At 42.1% G+C, this 14,409-nt stretch overlaps 1 protein-coding gene across 1 annotated transcript in view; it reads left to right on the top strand.

Moving 5' to 3' along the window:
• The window catches only part of LOC149448886 (non-homologous end joining factor IFFO1-like), an 82,592-nt gene that overhangs the window by 49,274 nt on the left and 18,909 nt on the right, over nucleotides 1-14,409 (top strand). The window contains exons 5-6 of the mRNA XM_089694110.1: nucleotides 5,303-5,469; nucleotides 11,430-11,550. Of these exons, the coding sequence (XP_089550236.1) occupies nucleotides 5,303-5,469; nucleotides 11,430-11,550 (288 nt within the window). The remainder of the gene's footprint in view (nucleotides 1-5,302; nucleotides 5,470-11,429; nucleotides 11,551-14,409) is intronic.

Here is a 14,409-nt window from a genome sequence, read left to right as displayed (position 1 = left end):
ATCCATCTATGAGCAGGTTGGTTGTACACAAGTCGATCTCTTGATTATGTATGGCTGGTCTTAGGCCCAAGCATTGCATTCTTTTAGAAGGCCACATACTTGGAAGGTCTGGGCATATACCAAGGGCTACAATAGTACATTGAGAGAGTGAAGTGCACCAATCAGATTTATTCCTTCAGCAGAAATTCTACTAGTTACTAAAGATACAAAATTTGATACATTTATATCCATAATTTGACATTTTGGATTGATATAATTGGTAATTGGGAGTCTACACCCTGTGTAAGCTCCATGCTGGATGGTGGAGCTTACTCAAGGTTGATGTCTTCCTCCTGGCTATTGGCTCCTTATGATGGCCATAGATGGATCGAAATGCAGCCGGTTCAGTAGGGACTGACCAAATTTTGATCCATCTATGGGCAGGTTGGTTGGACACAAGCTGATCTCTCGATCATGTATGGCCGAACTTAGGCCCAAGCATTGCATTCTGGTAGGAGGCCACATACATGGAAGGTCTGGGCATATACTGAGGGCTACAATAGCTTATTGAGAAAGTGAAATGCCCCAATCAAAATTATTCCTTCAGCAGAAATTCTTCTAGATACTAAAGATACAAAATTTGATACATTTATATCCGTAATTTGACATTTTGGATTGATGTAATTGGTCATTGGGTCCACACCCTGTGTAAGCTCCATGCTGGATAGTGGTGGAGCTTACACAAGGTTGATGTCTTCTTCCTGGGTACTAGCTCCTTATGATGGCCATAGAAGGATTGAAATGTGACCGGCTCAGCAGGGACTGGCTGAATTTTGATCCATCTATGAGCAGGTTGGTTGTACACAAGTCGATCTTTCAATCATGTATGGCTGGTCTTATTCCCAAGCATTGCATTCTGGTAATTCACCATTTTGGATTGATATAATTGGTCATTGGGAGTCCACACCCTGTGTAAGCTCCATGCTGGATGGTGGTGAAGCTTACACAAGGTTGATGTCTTCCTCCTTGCTATTGGCTCCTTATGATGGCCATAGAGGGATCAAAATGCAGCCAGTTCAGTAGGGACTGGCCGAATTTTGATCCATCTATGGGCAGGTTGGTTGTACACAAGTGTCAGTCTCACGATCATGTATGGCCAGTCTTAGGTCCAAGCATTGCTATCTGGTAGGAGGCCACATGATTGGAAGGTCTGGGCGTATACCAAGGGCTACAATAGTACATTGAGAGAGTGAAATGCACCAATCAGAATTATTCCTTCAGCAGAAGTTCTTCTAGATACTAAAGATACAAAATTTGATACATTTATATCCATAATTTGACATTTTGGATTGATATAATTGGTCATTGGGAGTCCACACCCTGTGTAAGCTCCATGCTGGATGGTGGCGGAGCTTACACAAGGTTGATGTCTTTCTCCTGGGTATTAGCTCCTTATGATGGCCTTAGACGGATTGAAATGCAGCAGGTTCAGCAGGGACTGGATGAATTTTGATCCATCTATGAGCAGGTTGGTTGTGCACAAGTCGATCTCTTGATCATGTATGGCCAGTCTTAGGCCCAAGCCCTGTATTCTGGTAATTTACCATTTTGGATTGATATAATTGGTCATTGATTAAGAGTCCACACCCTCTGTAAGCTCTGTGCTGGATGCTGATGGAGCTTATACAAGGTCGATGACTTCCTCCTGGCTATTGGCTCCTTATGATCGCAATATACGGATTGAAATGCGGCCGTTTCAGCAGGGACTGGTCGAATTTGGATCCATCTATGGGCAGGTTGGTTGTACACAAGTTGATCTCTCGATCATCTATGGCCAGTCTTAGGCCCAAGCATTGCATTCTGGTAATTCACCATTTTGGATTGATATAATTGGTCATTGGGAGTCCACACCCTGTGTAAGCTCCATGCTGGATGGTGGTGGAGCTTACACAAGGTTGATGTCTTCCTCCTGGCTATTGGCTCCTTATGATGGCCATAGAAGGATTGAAATGTGACCGGCTCAGCAGGGACTGGCCGAATTTTGATCCATCTATGAGCAGGTTGGTTGTACACAAGTTGATCTCTTGATCATGTATGTCCAGTCTTAGGCCCAAGCCCTGCATTCTGGTAATTTACCATTTTGGATTGATAGAATTGATCAGTGGGAGTCCACACCCTGTGTAAGCTCCATGCTGAATGGTGGTGGAGCTTACTCAAGGTTGGTGTCTTCCTCCTGGCTATTGGCTCCTTATGATGGCCATAGACAGATCGAAATGCAGCCGGTTCAGTAGGGACTGGCCGAATTTCGATCCATCTATGGGCAGGTTGGTTGTACACAAGTGTCGATCTCTCAATCATGTATGGCCGAACTTAGGCCCAAGCATTGCATTCTGGTAGGAGACCACATACTTGGAAGGTCTGGGCATATACCGAGGGCTACAATAGCTTATGGAGAAAATGAAATGCACCAATCAAAATTATTCCTTCAGCAGAAAGTCTTCTAGATACTAAAGATACAAAATTTGATACATTTATATCCATAATTTGACATTTTGGATTGATGTAATTGGTCATTGGGAGTCCACACCCTGTGTAAGCTCCATGCTGGATGATGGTGGAGCTTACACAAGGTTGATGTCTTCCTCCTGGCTATTGTCTCCTTATGATGGCCATAGAAGGGTTGAAATGCGGCCGTTTCAGCAAGGACTGGCTGAATTTTGATCCATCTATGAGCAGGTTGGTTGTACACAAGTCGATCTCTTGATCATGTATGGCCAGTCTTAGGCCCAAGCATTGCATTCTGGTAATTCACCATTTTGGATTGATATAATTGGTCATTGGGAGTCCACACCCTGTGTAAGCTCCATGCTGGATGGTGGTGAAGCTTACACAAGGTTGATGTCTTCCTCCTGGCTATTGGCTCCTTAAGATGGCCATAGACGAATCTAAACGTCGCCGGTCCAGCAGCAGGGACTGGCCGAATTTTGATCCATCTGTGGACAGGCTGGTTGTACACAAGTCGATCTCTCGATCACATATACCCAAGCACTGTATTCTGGTAGGAGACCTCATACTTGCAAGGTCTGGTCATATACCGAGGGATACAATAGGGTATTGAGAGGGTGAAGTGAAGATGAGTATCTGCAGTATAGGACCCTTTATTGGCCACAATCTGTACTTTAACAATTGCTCCGCATAATACCATGTGATGATGAGATTTTAATAAACATACATCTTTCATTTGACGACTACCAATGACATTTTACTGTGATGACTTCGGTTGTCACTAACTATCAAGAATCAATAATTCCTGATCATGTCAGCTATGACATATTAATCACATGCAAAATTAAGGTTGCGTTGAGTAAAAAAAAAAATGGTTTCAGTTTGCAGAGGCCACTGCAACCTGTTGATGGCAGTGTGTCTTTGTTTAATCCTGTAAATGTCTACTACAATTTTAGTATTAGAAAAATAATATTGTTTAACCTCTTCCCGTCTGGTCCTTTGCGGATAAATGGCCGGATGGGAGTGCTGCCGATGCGGGTGTACGTTTCTAAATGTCCCCCTCGCATCCATTGCCTGGGAGCGTGCGCCAGTGGCACAGCGGAACAACTGAAAACAGATCGCTGTACAGGACCTCTGTGTGAGGGCCCGATCATGTGATCACTGATTGGCCAATCAGTGATCACATGAATAGTAGTAAGCATGTCACTTCTGACATCATTGCTTACTACTTGTGAAATCTGTGAATGATCACAGAGGTCACATGGTACAGGGCCATTCACAACAGCCTTGTACCATGTGACAAATCACAGCTCGCACAGTATTTCTCAATGGCTGCAGGAATGCAGCCAGAGAGGAGGAGACATGATTGCTTTTACAGCCTTTATGGGTGTAAAAGCAATCAGTGTAAAAAAAGAAAAAAAAAATCTTCACCCCTATAAGTAGTACAGTGTCACCATGGTGACCGTGTACTGCTAGGGTGACCGTATATTAAAAAAAAACATAAATAATAGTATAAAAAAAAATTAATAAATGAAAATGTAAAAAAATTTTTGAAAAATAATAATTTTTGGGTATTAACTATTTTGGGTTATTTTTATTTTTTTTTACTAAAAAAGATAGATGAATACATTTTGGCCAAGATTTATGAAGAAAGATGACTTATTTGCTAAATTTTATAAGAAAAACACTTTTTTTTTCAAAATTTTTGGTCTTTTTCATTTATATAGCAAAAAAAATAAAAATCCCAGTGGTAAATAAATACCACCAAAATAAAGTTTTATCTGTCTCAAAAAATGCTAAAAATTTCATATGGGTACAGTGTTGCATGACCGCGCAATTGTCATTCAAAGTGTGATAGCGCTGAAAGCTGAAAATTGGCCTGGACAGGAAGGGGGTAAAAAAAAAAAAAAAAATGCTGGTGCTGTCCACCCTCTTGAACTTTGTATTTTTCCAATGTGGACATTCATCGCTGGATTGTGGTCTGTAGGTTACCTCCAGCTGTGTCTGTTCGCCCCATATTTGCACTATACGTCTATTCTCCTGACAGTACGCTGATTTAGCAAATAACGAAAGCCATACACGGTTTGAATCCCAAACAATTTTTCATCCGAAAATCGAAAACGTTGTTCGCTCGGTAATCCGGCGGTGCCAACAATGATTTAAAAAAATCAGCCGACCGAGTAATAAAGTTCACCCCATATAACAGATGAAACTTCTGCTCCTTCCAGGTCACGGCTCATGCGCATATTCTTTTTGGAAAAACGATCGTACAATATGACCACCATTGAGTCGAAAATCAGTAGTTTTTCACAAGTTTTCCAAGATACCCGATCACTGAAATGGGGAGGGACCACAAAAATCAGCCGGTGCCATTGACCCCACTAACAGAGTGAAAATTGGCCGATTGTTCTTAGGTCCAACTTTCAGATGAAAAATCTTAAGTCCGAAAATTAGGTCGAATTTTGACCCATATATGGCCGGCCTAACTATGTAATGACTCAGGTTCTGGGGCTGATTAAGGTGCTAATTAATCTCACCTAGTGCTTTATCTGCAATAAATTATCCCCAGAACCTGTGTAATCTATATGTGTTCGGGTGTACAGGGATGAGGTGGTGACCCTACCGCCAGCACCCATAGCCATCACCATTACCCTGTGTGGGCAGAGTGGGGGGGCTTCGGTCAGGTGTTTTTGCCGTGTCCCCACTAGGGAGATTTCCCATCACTTCCTGTGCTTGGTGACACCCATCACACCCTGAAACATCTTATCATTTATTGTAGTCATCGTTATTGTAAAATGTTGTCCTCCGTCCTCACCAGACTGTCCACCTTTCCCCGATGAAAGTGCTGGGAAGACGGAAAGAGAAGAAGCCGGTCCCTGATGACGACACGTCCATGTGTGACAGTGAGAGCGCCAGAGGAGGCGACGAGGATGAGAGTACAGCGTTGAGTATCAACGAGGAGATGCAGAAGATGCTGAACCAGCTGTATGTGACGTGTACATGTGCTCAGATAGATGCCTATCTATAGTCTGCCTGTCTGTCTGTCTATCTATCTATCTATCTATCTATCTATTATCTATCTATCTATTATCTATCTATCTATCTATCTATCTATTATCTATCTATCTATTATCTATCTATCTATCTATTATCCATCTATCTATTATCTATCTATCTATAGTCTGCCTGTCTGTCTGTCTATCTATCTATCTATCTATCTATTATCTATCTATCTATCTATCTATCTATTATCTATCCATCTATTATCTATCTATCTATTATCTATCTATCTATCTATCTATCTATCTATCTATCTATCTATCTATTATCTATCTATCTATCTATCTATTATCTATCTATCTATCTATCTATCTATCTATCTATCTATCTATCTATCCATCTATCTATTATCTATCTATCTATCTATCTATCTATCTATCTATCTATCTATCATCTATCTATCTATCTATTATCTATCTATCTATCTATCTATCTATCTATCTATCTATCTATCTATCTATCTATTATCTATCTATCTATTATCTATCTATTATCTATCTATCTATCTATCTATCTATCTATCTATCTATCTATCCATCTATCTATTATCTATCTATCTATCTATCTATCTATCTATCTATCTATTATCTATCTATCTATCTATCTATCTATCTATCTATCTATCTATTATCTATCTATCTATCTATCTATCTATCTATCGTGAAGGAAATGCGTATTTGCTCCCCTGCTGATGTTGAATGTTCGCCCCTCACAAAGAAATGATCGGTCTAAAAATCGAATGTTCGGTGTATTGTAACCCTGAGAGACAGAATACAACAACAAATTCAGCAGAAATGCGTCTAACAAATGATGACTGATCTGCATGTTCATGAGGGAAATAAGGATTTGATCCCCTTCACAAAACATGACTTAGTACTTGGTGGCAAATCCCTTGTTGGCAATCACAGAGGTCAGACGTTTCCTGGAGTTGGCCCCCAGGTTCGCACACATCTCAGGAGGGATTTTGGCCCACTCCTCTTGGCAGATCCTCTCCAAGTCATTAAGGTTTGCTGGCTGATGTTTGGCAACTCGAACTTTCAGCTCCATCCACAGATTTTCAATCGGATTAAGGTCTGGAGACTGGCTAGGCCACTCCAGGACCTTAATGTGCTTCTTCTTGAGCCACTCCTTTGATGCCTTGGCCGTGTGTTTTGGGTCATTGTCATGCTGGAACACCCATCCACAACCCATTTTCAATGCCCTGGCTGAGGGAAGAAGGTTCTCACCCAAGATTTGACGGTACATTGCCCCGTCCATCGTCCCTTTGATGCGGTGCAGTTGTCCTGTCCCCTTAGCAGAAAAACACCCCTAAAGCAGAATGTTTCCACCACCATGTTTGACAGTTGGGATGGTGTTCTTGGGGTCATAGGCAGCATTCCTCCTCCTCCAAACACGGCGAGTTGAGTTGATGCCAAAGAGCTGGATTTTGGTCTCATCTGACCACAACACTTCCCACCAGTCCTCCTCTGCATCATTCAGATGTTCAGTGGCAGACTTCAGACGGGCCTGGACATGGGCTTTCTTGAGCAGAGGGACCTTGCGGGCACTGCAGGATTTCAATCCTTGTCGGCGTAGTGTGTTACCAATTGTTTTCTTGGTGACTGTGGTCCCAGCTGCCTGGAGATCATTGACAAGATCCTCACGTGTAGTTCTGGGATGATTCCTCACTGTTCTCATGATCATTGACACTCCACGAGGTGAGATCTTGCATGGTGCACCAGACCCAGGGAGACTGACACTTGTTTTGTGTTTCTTCCATTTGTGAATGATTGCACCAACTGTTGTCACCTTCTCACCAAGCTGCTTGGCGATAGTTTGGTAGCCCAGTCCAGCCTTGTGTAGGTCTACAATCTTGTCCCTGACATCCTTGGACAGCTCTTTGGTCTTTGCCATGGTGGAGAGTTTGGAATCTGATGGTTTGATGGCTCCTGTGGACAGGTGTCTTTTATACAGGTAACATGAGATTAGCAGCACTCCCTTTAAGAGACTGCTTCTAATCTCAGCTTGTTACCTGTATGAAAGACACCTGGTAGCCAGAAATCCTGCTGAATGATAGGGGATCAAATCCTTATTTCCCTCATGAACATGCAGATCAGTCATCATTTATTAGACATGCATTTCTGCTGAATTTGTTGTTGCTATTCTGTCTCAGTGTTACAATACACCGAACACTCGATTGTTAGACCGATCATTTCTTTGTGAGGGGCGAACATTCAACATCAGCAGGGGAGAAAATATGCATTTCCTTCACTCTATCTATCTATCTATCTATCTATCTATCTATTATCTATCTATCTATCTATCTATCTATCTATCTATCTATCTATCTATCTATCTATTATCTATCTATCTATCTATTATCTATCTATCTATCTATCTATCTATTATCTATCTATCTATCTATCTATCTATCTATTATTTATCTATTTATTATCTATCTATCTATCCATCCCCCCCCTCTCTCTCTCTCTCTCTCTCTATCTATCCATCCATCCATCCATCCATCGGTCCCATGCTGTAGATAATCGGGTGACATGGCACTTGCACTCACATTAGAATAGACTGAAGTTCGATGTTCTGTCACACACGGTCTCGGTCTCCATGCACATATAGGGGGTTTATGGCAATTTAGGGGTAGAAAAAAAAGACATCACTTGTGTGTTCCACAGAGGAGAGCTTTGGCAGAAGAAATGCTTGAGGTGCCTAAACGAATGTAAACACATTTAAAAGAGCGTAAATACTAGGCACATTTAGCACTTCAGCAGTTATTCGGTTTTTCTTTTTCATGTTAATGGACAGAATAAATGGATATTTATTGGCCAATGAAATGGAGAAATGTCCGAACGCTTGATGCACCTAAACGCCTTAGGCACATTTTTGAAGCTGCTTTTCTCCTGCTAGGGGAGAAGCGTTTACAGAGATCCCGGTGTGCAGGAAGCTTTACATGCGCTTCTTTTGGGAACACGAGTCTGGGGCCAGTCCTTGGCTCCCCCGTACGCAGTGCGCAAATACAGAATTAGGTGCCTGCTAATGGAAACATTAGCTAACAGCTGGAGGCGTAAGAAAACACCAGACACCTCCTGAAAGTGGCGGGGTCTTTTTTACGCCCGTGTGCATGAGGCCTAAAAGTAACAATTTGTTCTCTTTATTTTTAATAATTGAAGACAATGATTCCCCCCCCCCCCCCGAATTAGTGATGAAAAGTGGTACAACAGTGACACCTAGTGGGTATAACCAGCATTGAAGGATCCATTTACATATTTACAAAAACAATAGTATATTGTATATATATGGTAATAGTAATAGAATTTCTGTATCATTTTCTAGTATATGTATGTATGTGTGTTGTGTGTGTTTATATTTATACATATATATATATATATATATATATATATATATATATATATATACTGCTCCAAAAAATGAAAGGAAGACTTTTTAATCAGAGTCTAGCATCAAGTCCATGAACCTCCTGGGATATTGATCCAGTCAGGTAAGTAGCAGAGGGGGTTGTTAGTCATTTTCAGCTGCTTTGGTGTTAATTAAATTAACGACAGGTGCACTAGATGGGCAACAATGAGACGACCCTCAAAACAGGAATGGTTTTACAGGTGGAGGCCACTGACATTTTTTCCCAACTCATCTTTTCCGACTGTTTTTTACTAGTTTTGGCTAAGGTCAGTGTCACTACTGGTAGTATGAAGCCATACCTGGACCCTACAGCGGTTACACAGGCAGTCCGACTCCTCCAGGATGGCACATCAATACGTGACATTGCCAGAAGGTTTGCTGTGTCTCCCAGCACAGTCTCAAGAGCCTGGAGGAGATTCCAGGAGACAGGCAGTTCCTCTAGTAGAGTTGGACAGGGCCATAGAAGGTCCTTAACACATCAGCAGGACTGGTATCTGCTCCTTTGTGCAAGGAGGAACAGGATGAGCCCTGCCAGAGCCCTACAAAATGACCTCCAGCAGGTCACTGGTGTGAATGTCTCTGACCAAACAATCAGTAACAGACTTCATGAGGGTGGCCTGAGGGCCCGACATCCTCTAGTGGGCCCTGTGCTCACTGCCCGGCACCATAGAGCTCGATTGGCATTTGCCATTGAACCCCAGAATTGGCAGGTCCACCACTGGCACCCTGTGCTTTTCACAGGTGAGAGCAGGTTCCCCCTGAGCACATGTGACAGACGTGAAAGGGTCTGGAGAAGCCGTGGAGAACGTTCTGCTGCCTGTAACATGGTTCAGTATGACTGTATTGGTGGTGGGTCATTGATGGTCTGGGGAGGCATATCCATGGAGGGACGCACAGACCTCTACAGGCTAGACAATGGCACCCTGACTGCCATTAGGTATGGGGATGAAATCCTTGGACCCATTGTCAGACCCTACGATGGTGCAGTGGGTCCTGGGTTCCTCCTGGTGCAGTGGGTCCTGGGTTCTTCCTGGTGCAGTGGGTCCTGGGTTCCTCCTGGTGCACCACAATGCCCGGCCTCATGTGGCGAGAGTATGCAGGCAGTTCCTGGAGGATGAAGGAATTGATACCATTGAATGGCCCCCACGCTCGCCTGACCTAAATCCAATAGAACACCTCTGGGATGTCATGTTTCGGTCCATCTGACGTCTCCAGGTGGCACCTCAGACTGTCCAGGAGCTCAGTGATGCCCTGGTCCAGATCTGGGAGGAAATCCCCCAGGACACCATCCGTCGTCTCATTAGGAGCCTCCCCCGACATTGTCAGGCATGCATACAACCACGTGGGGGCCACACAAACTACTGAGGGCCATTCTGAGTTGCTGCAATGACATTTCAGCACAATGGACTCGCCTGCTGCATCATTTTTCCTCTTTGATTTTCGGGGTGTCTTTGAGTTCAGTCCTCTGTAGGTCGATAATTTCCATCAAACGATGGGGCGTCCTTATGTTCCTCACCCATCCCCCGTCCATGTCAGTATAGAGATCCAGCAGGAGATTCCTCTTCATTGAGATTTGATGGGTTTTCAGAGTCTTCCTTTCATTTTTTGAGCAGTGTATGTATATATATATATATATATAAAATATTGTATGTGCCAACTCTGTGCAGCTAATAATTAAAACATTCTAGAAAGGACAGAGCTAACATGACATTCATCTTATATCATTTTATAAAACATTTTAAAGTGCAAGGAAAATTCTTTAGGGCTCTTTCACATGGAAAGAAGTATGTCCCGCCCCCTTTTCTTGCCGGCGACAGGATCACTAGTGTGTCATGGTCCTAAAAATTCTCATACATACATCATTTTTATTGGTGGGTGGAGTTTTAGGTGGCGTCAGGTTCTCGCTCATAAATATTTTTTTTATAATGTCCTTTTTTCTTTTTTTCTTTCATTTTATATTCGTACTATACAATAAAAGAATAGATTTGGATGGGACTTTTTAGGCATTGCGCATATTCCCAAATAAATCCATAAAAAACGTATTTTATTCAAAACTTTTTTTTCTTTCAAATACAGGTCTCAAGCTGCATCCACATTCAGTGATCAGGATTTATATAGGATACAATTCTGTTTCATTCCAACGCATTTTGAAATAACTTTCTTCGTCTGGGAAATGAGAATTTCCGCTGAGGAAGAATTTAATTTCGAAACACGTCGGGATAAAAGAGAATTGTATCCTATATAAATCTTGATCACTGAGTGTGTATGCAGCTTGAGACCTGTATTTAAAAAAAAAAAAGTTTTGAATAAAATATGTTCTGTGGGATGTATTTGGGGAATATATGTGCAATGCCTAAAAGGTCCCATCCAAATCTATTCTTTGGCTATTTAGATTTATTGAGGGATGTTGGTATTCATGGGACGGGTGAAAACACTCGGGGGTTTTCTTATAGCCATCCTATCTTCTCTTACAGGAGAGATTATGATTTCGAGGATGACTGCGACAGTCTGGCCTGGGAGGAGACAGAGGAGACTCTGCTGTTGTGGGAGGATTTTTCTGGATATGCAATGTCTGCCGGTGAGCACCAAGGAGAGGTAAGATATCATATCTCCCAGCAGAGGGCACTATAATAAATTCAGTATGACAGCCCCCACTTACACACATGACAGGAGTTCCCCCTTATGTATTATACATGGTGATCATATTCCCTCTTATGTATTATACATGGAGATCATATCCCCCCTTATGTATTATACATGGAGATCATATCCCCCTTATGTATTATACATGGAGATCACATCCCCCTTATGTATTATACATGGAGATCATATCCCCCCCTTATGTATTATACATGGAGATCACATCCCCCTTATGTATTATACATGGAGATCATATCCCCCCTTATGTATTATACATGGAGATCATATCCCCCCTTATGTATTATACATGGAGATCATATCCCCCCTTATGTATTATACATGGAGATCATATCCCCCCTTATGTATTATACATGGAGATCATATCCCCCTTATGTATTATACATGGAGATCATATCCCCTCTTATGTATTATACATGGAGATCATATCCCCCTTATGTAGTATACATGGAGATCATATCCCCCCTTATTGTTATACATGGAGATCATATCCCCCCCTTATGTATTATACATGGAGATCATATCCCCCCTTATGTATTATACATGGAGATCATATCCCCCCTTATGTATTATACATGGAGATCATATCCCCCCTTATGTATTATACATGGTGATCATATCCCCCCTTATATATTATACATGGAGATCATATCCCCCCTTATGTATTATACATGGAGATCATATCCCCCCTTATGTGTTGTACATGGTGATCATATTCCCACTTATGTATTATACATGGAGATCATATCCCCCTTATGTATTATACATGGAGATCATATCCCCCCTTATGTATTATACATGGAGATCATATCCCCCCTTATGTATTATACATGGTGATCATATCCCCCCTTATGTATTATACCTGGAGATCATATCCCCCTTATGTATTATACATGGAGATCATATCCCCCTTATGTATTATACATGGTGATCATATCCCCCCTTATGTATTATACATGGAGATCATATCCCCCTTATGTATTATACATGGAGATCATATCCCCCTTATGTATTGTACATGGAGATCATATCCCCCCTTATGTATTATACATGGAGATCATATCCCCTTATGTATTGTACATGGAGATCATATCCCCCCTTATGTATTATACATGGAGATCATATCCCCCTTATGTATTATACATGGAGATCATATCCCCCTTATGTATTATACATAGAGATCATATCCCCCCTTATGTATTATACATGGGGATCATATCCCCCCTTATGTATTAAACATGGAGATCACATCCCCCCCTTATGTATTATACATGGAGAGCATATCCCCCCTTATGTATTATCATGGAGATCACATCCCCCCTTATGTATTATACATAGTGATCATATCCCCCCTTATGTATTATACATGGAGATCATATCCCCCCTTATGTATTATACATGGAGATCATATCCCCCTTATGTATTATACATGGAGATCATATCCCCCCTTATGTATTAAACATGGAGATCACATCCTCCCCTTATGTATTATACATGGAGAGCATATCCCCCCTTATGTATTATCATGGAGATCACATCCCCCCTTATGTATTATACATGGAGATCACATCCCCCCTTATGTATTATACATGGAGATCATATCCCCCTTATGTATTATACATGGAGATCATATCCCCCTTATGTATTATACATGGAGATCATATCCCCCCTTATGTATTATACATGGAGATCATATCCCCCCTTATGTATTATACACGGAGATCATATCCCCCCTTATGTATTATACATGGAGATCATATCCCCCCTTATGTATTATACATGGAGATCATATCCCCCCTTAATCTCCTCTTCTCAGTAGAGAATAAATTCAGTTCCTCTAATCTTCCCTCATAGTTGATCTCCTCCATGCCTCATCAGTTTGGTTGCCCTTCTGTGTACTTTCTCCAGTTCCCCAATGTTCTTTTTGTGAATTGGAGCACAAAACTGAACTGCATATTCCAGATGAGGTATTACTAATGATTTGTACTGGGGGGGGGGGGGAATGATATCTCTCTCTGGAGTCTATACCTCTCCTAATACAAGAGAGGATTTTGCTCCCGCAGCTTGGCATTGCTGCCATTATTAAGCTTGTGATCTACCAGAACCCCCAGATCCTTCTCCACCATTGACCCCCCTAAATCCTTCTCCAACATTGACCCCCCCAGATCCTTCTCTACCATTGATCCCCCCCAGATCCTTCTCCACCATTGAGCCACCCAGATCCTTCTCCACCATTGATCCCTTCCCCAGATCCTTCTCCACCATTGACCCCCCCAGATCCTTCTCCACCATTGACCCCCCAGTTGTACCCCCCTAGTATGTATGACGCATGCATATTATTAGCCCCCAAGTGCACAACTTTACATTTATCATTTGCGCCGGGCGAAACTTCAGCAGTGACGTCATCACACCCGTCGTGGCGTTGATCAGGACAAACTGGGATCGTAATGCTGGTTTAAGTTTTATACTTGTGAGTAGTTTTCTTGTCGTTATAAAAGTGGTGATTGTAATACTACACTGTGAGAGGCCGCCTCCCTCTTGCTTGTCATTGATATAATCCTGAGTTGGTTTATCTGGCTGGAGTGCTGGTGTCAGCATGAGGGTTCCGTTTGATATTCCATGAAGTTTTCATTCATTCAAGTTTTTTTCCCCTCACTGTGTAGCCGGACCTCCTTCTCTCTGAGGTCTGAGGACCTGGTACGCAGTTTGTGACTGTCAGTGTGAACAAGAGGTGAAGAATCTGTCCATCAGTGGGATTATTCGGGCTGCTTTATCTGCACTGGATCTTCTGTCTGA

The sequence above is a fragment of the Staurois parvus genome, unplaced genomic scaffold (assembly GCF_062004578.1).
Source record: "Staurois parvus isolate SC_StPar_1 unplaced genomic scaffold, SC_StPar_1.0 ptg000651l, whole genome shotgun sequence".
Taxonomy (NCBI): Eukaryota; Metazoa; Chordata; class Amphibia; order Anura; family Ranidae; genus Staurois; species Staurois parvus.
The sequence above is the reverse complement of the archived record's forward strand: the minus strand, read 5'-3'. Positions and strand labels throughout refer to the sequence as shown.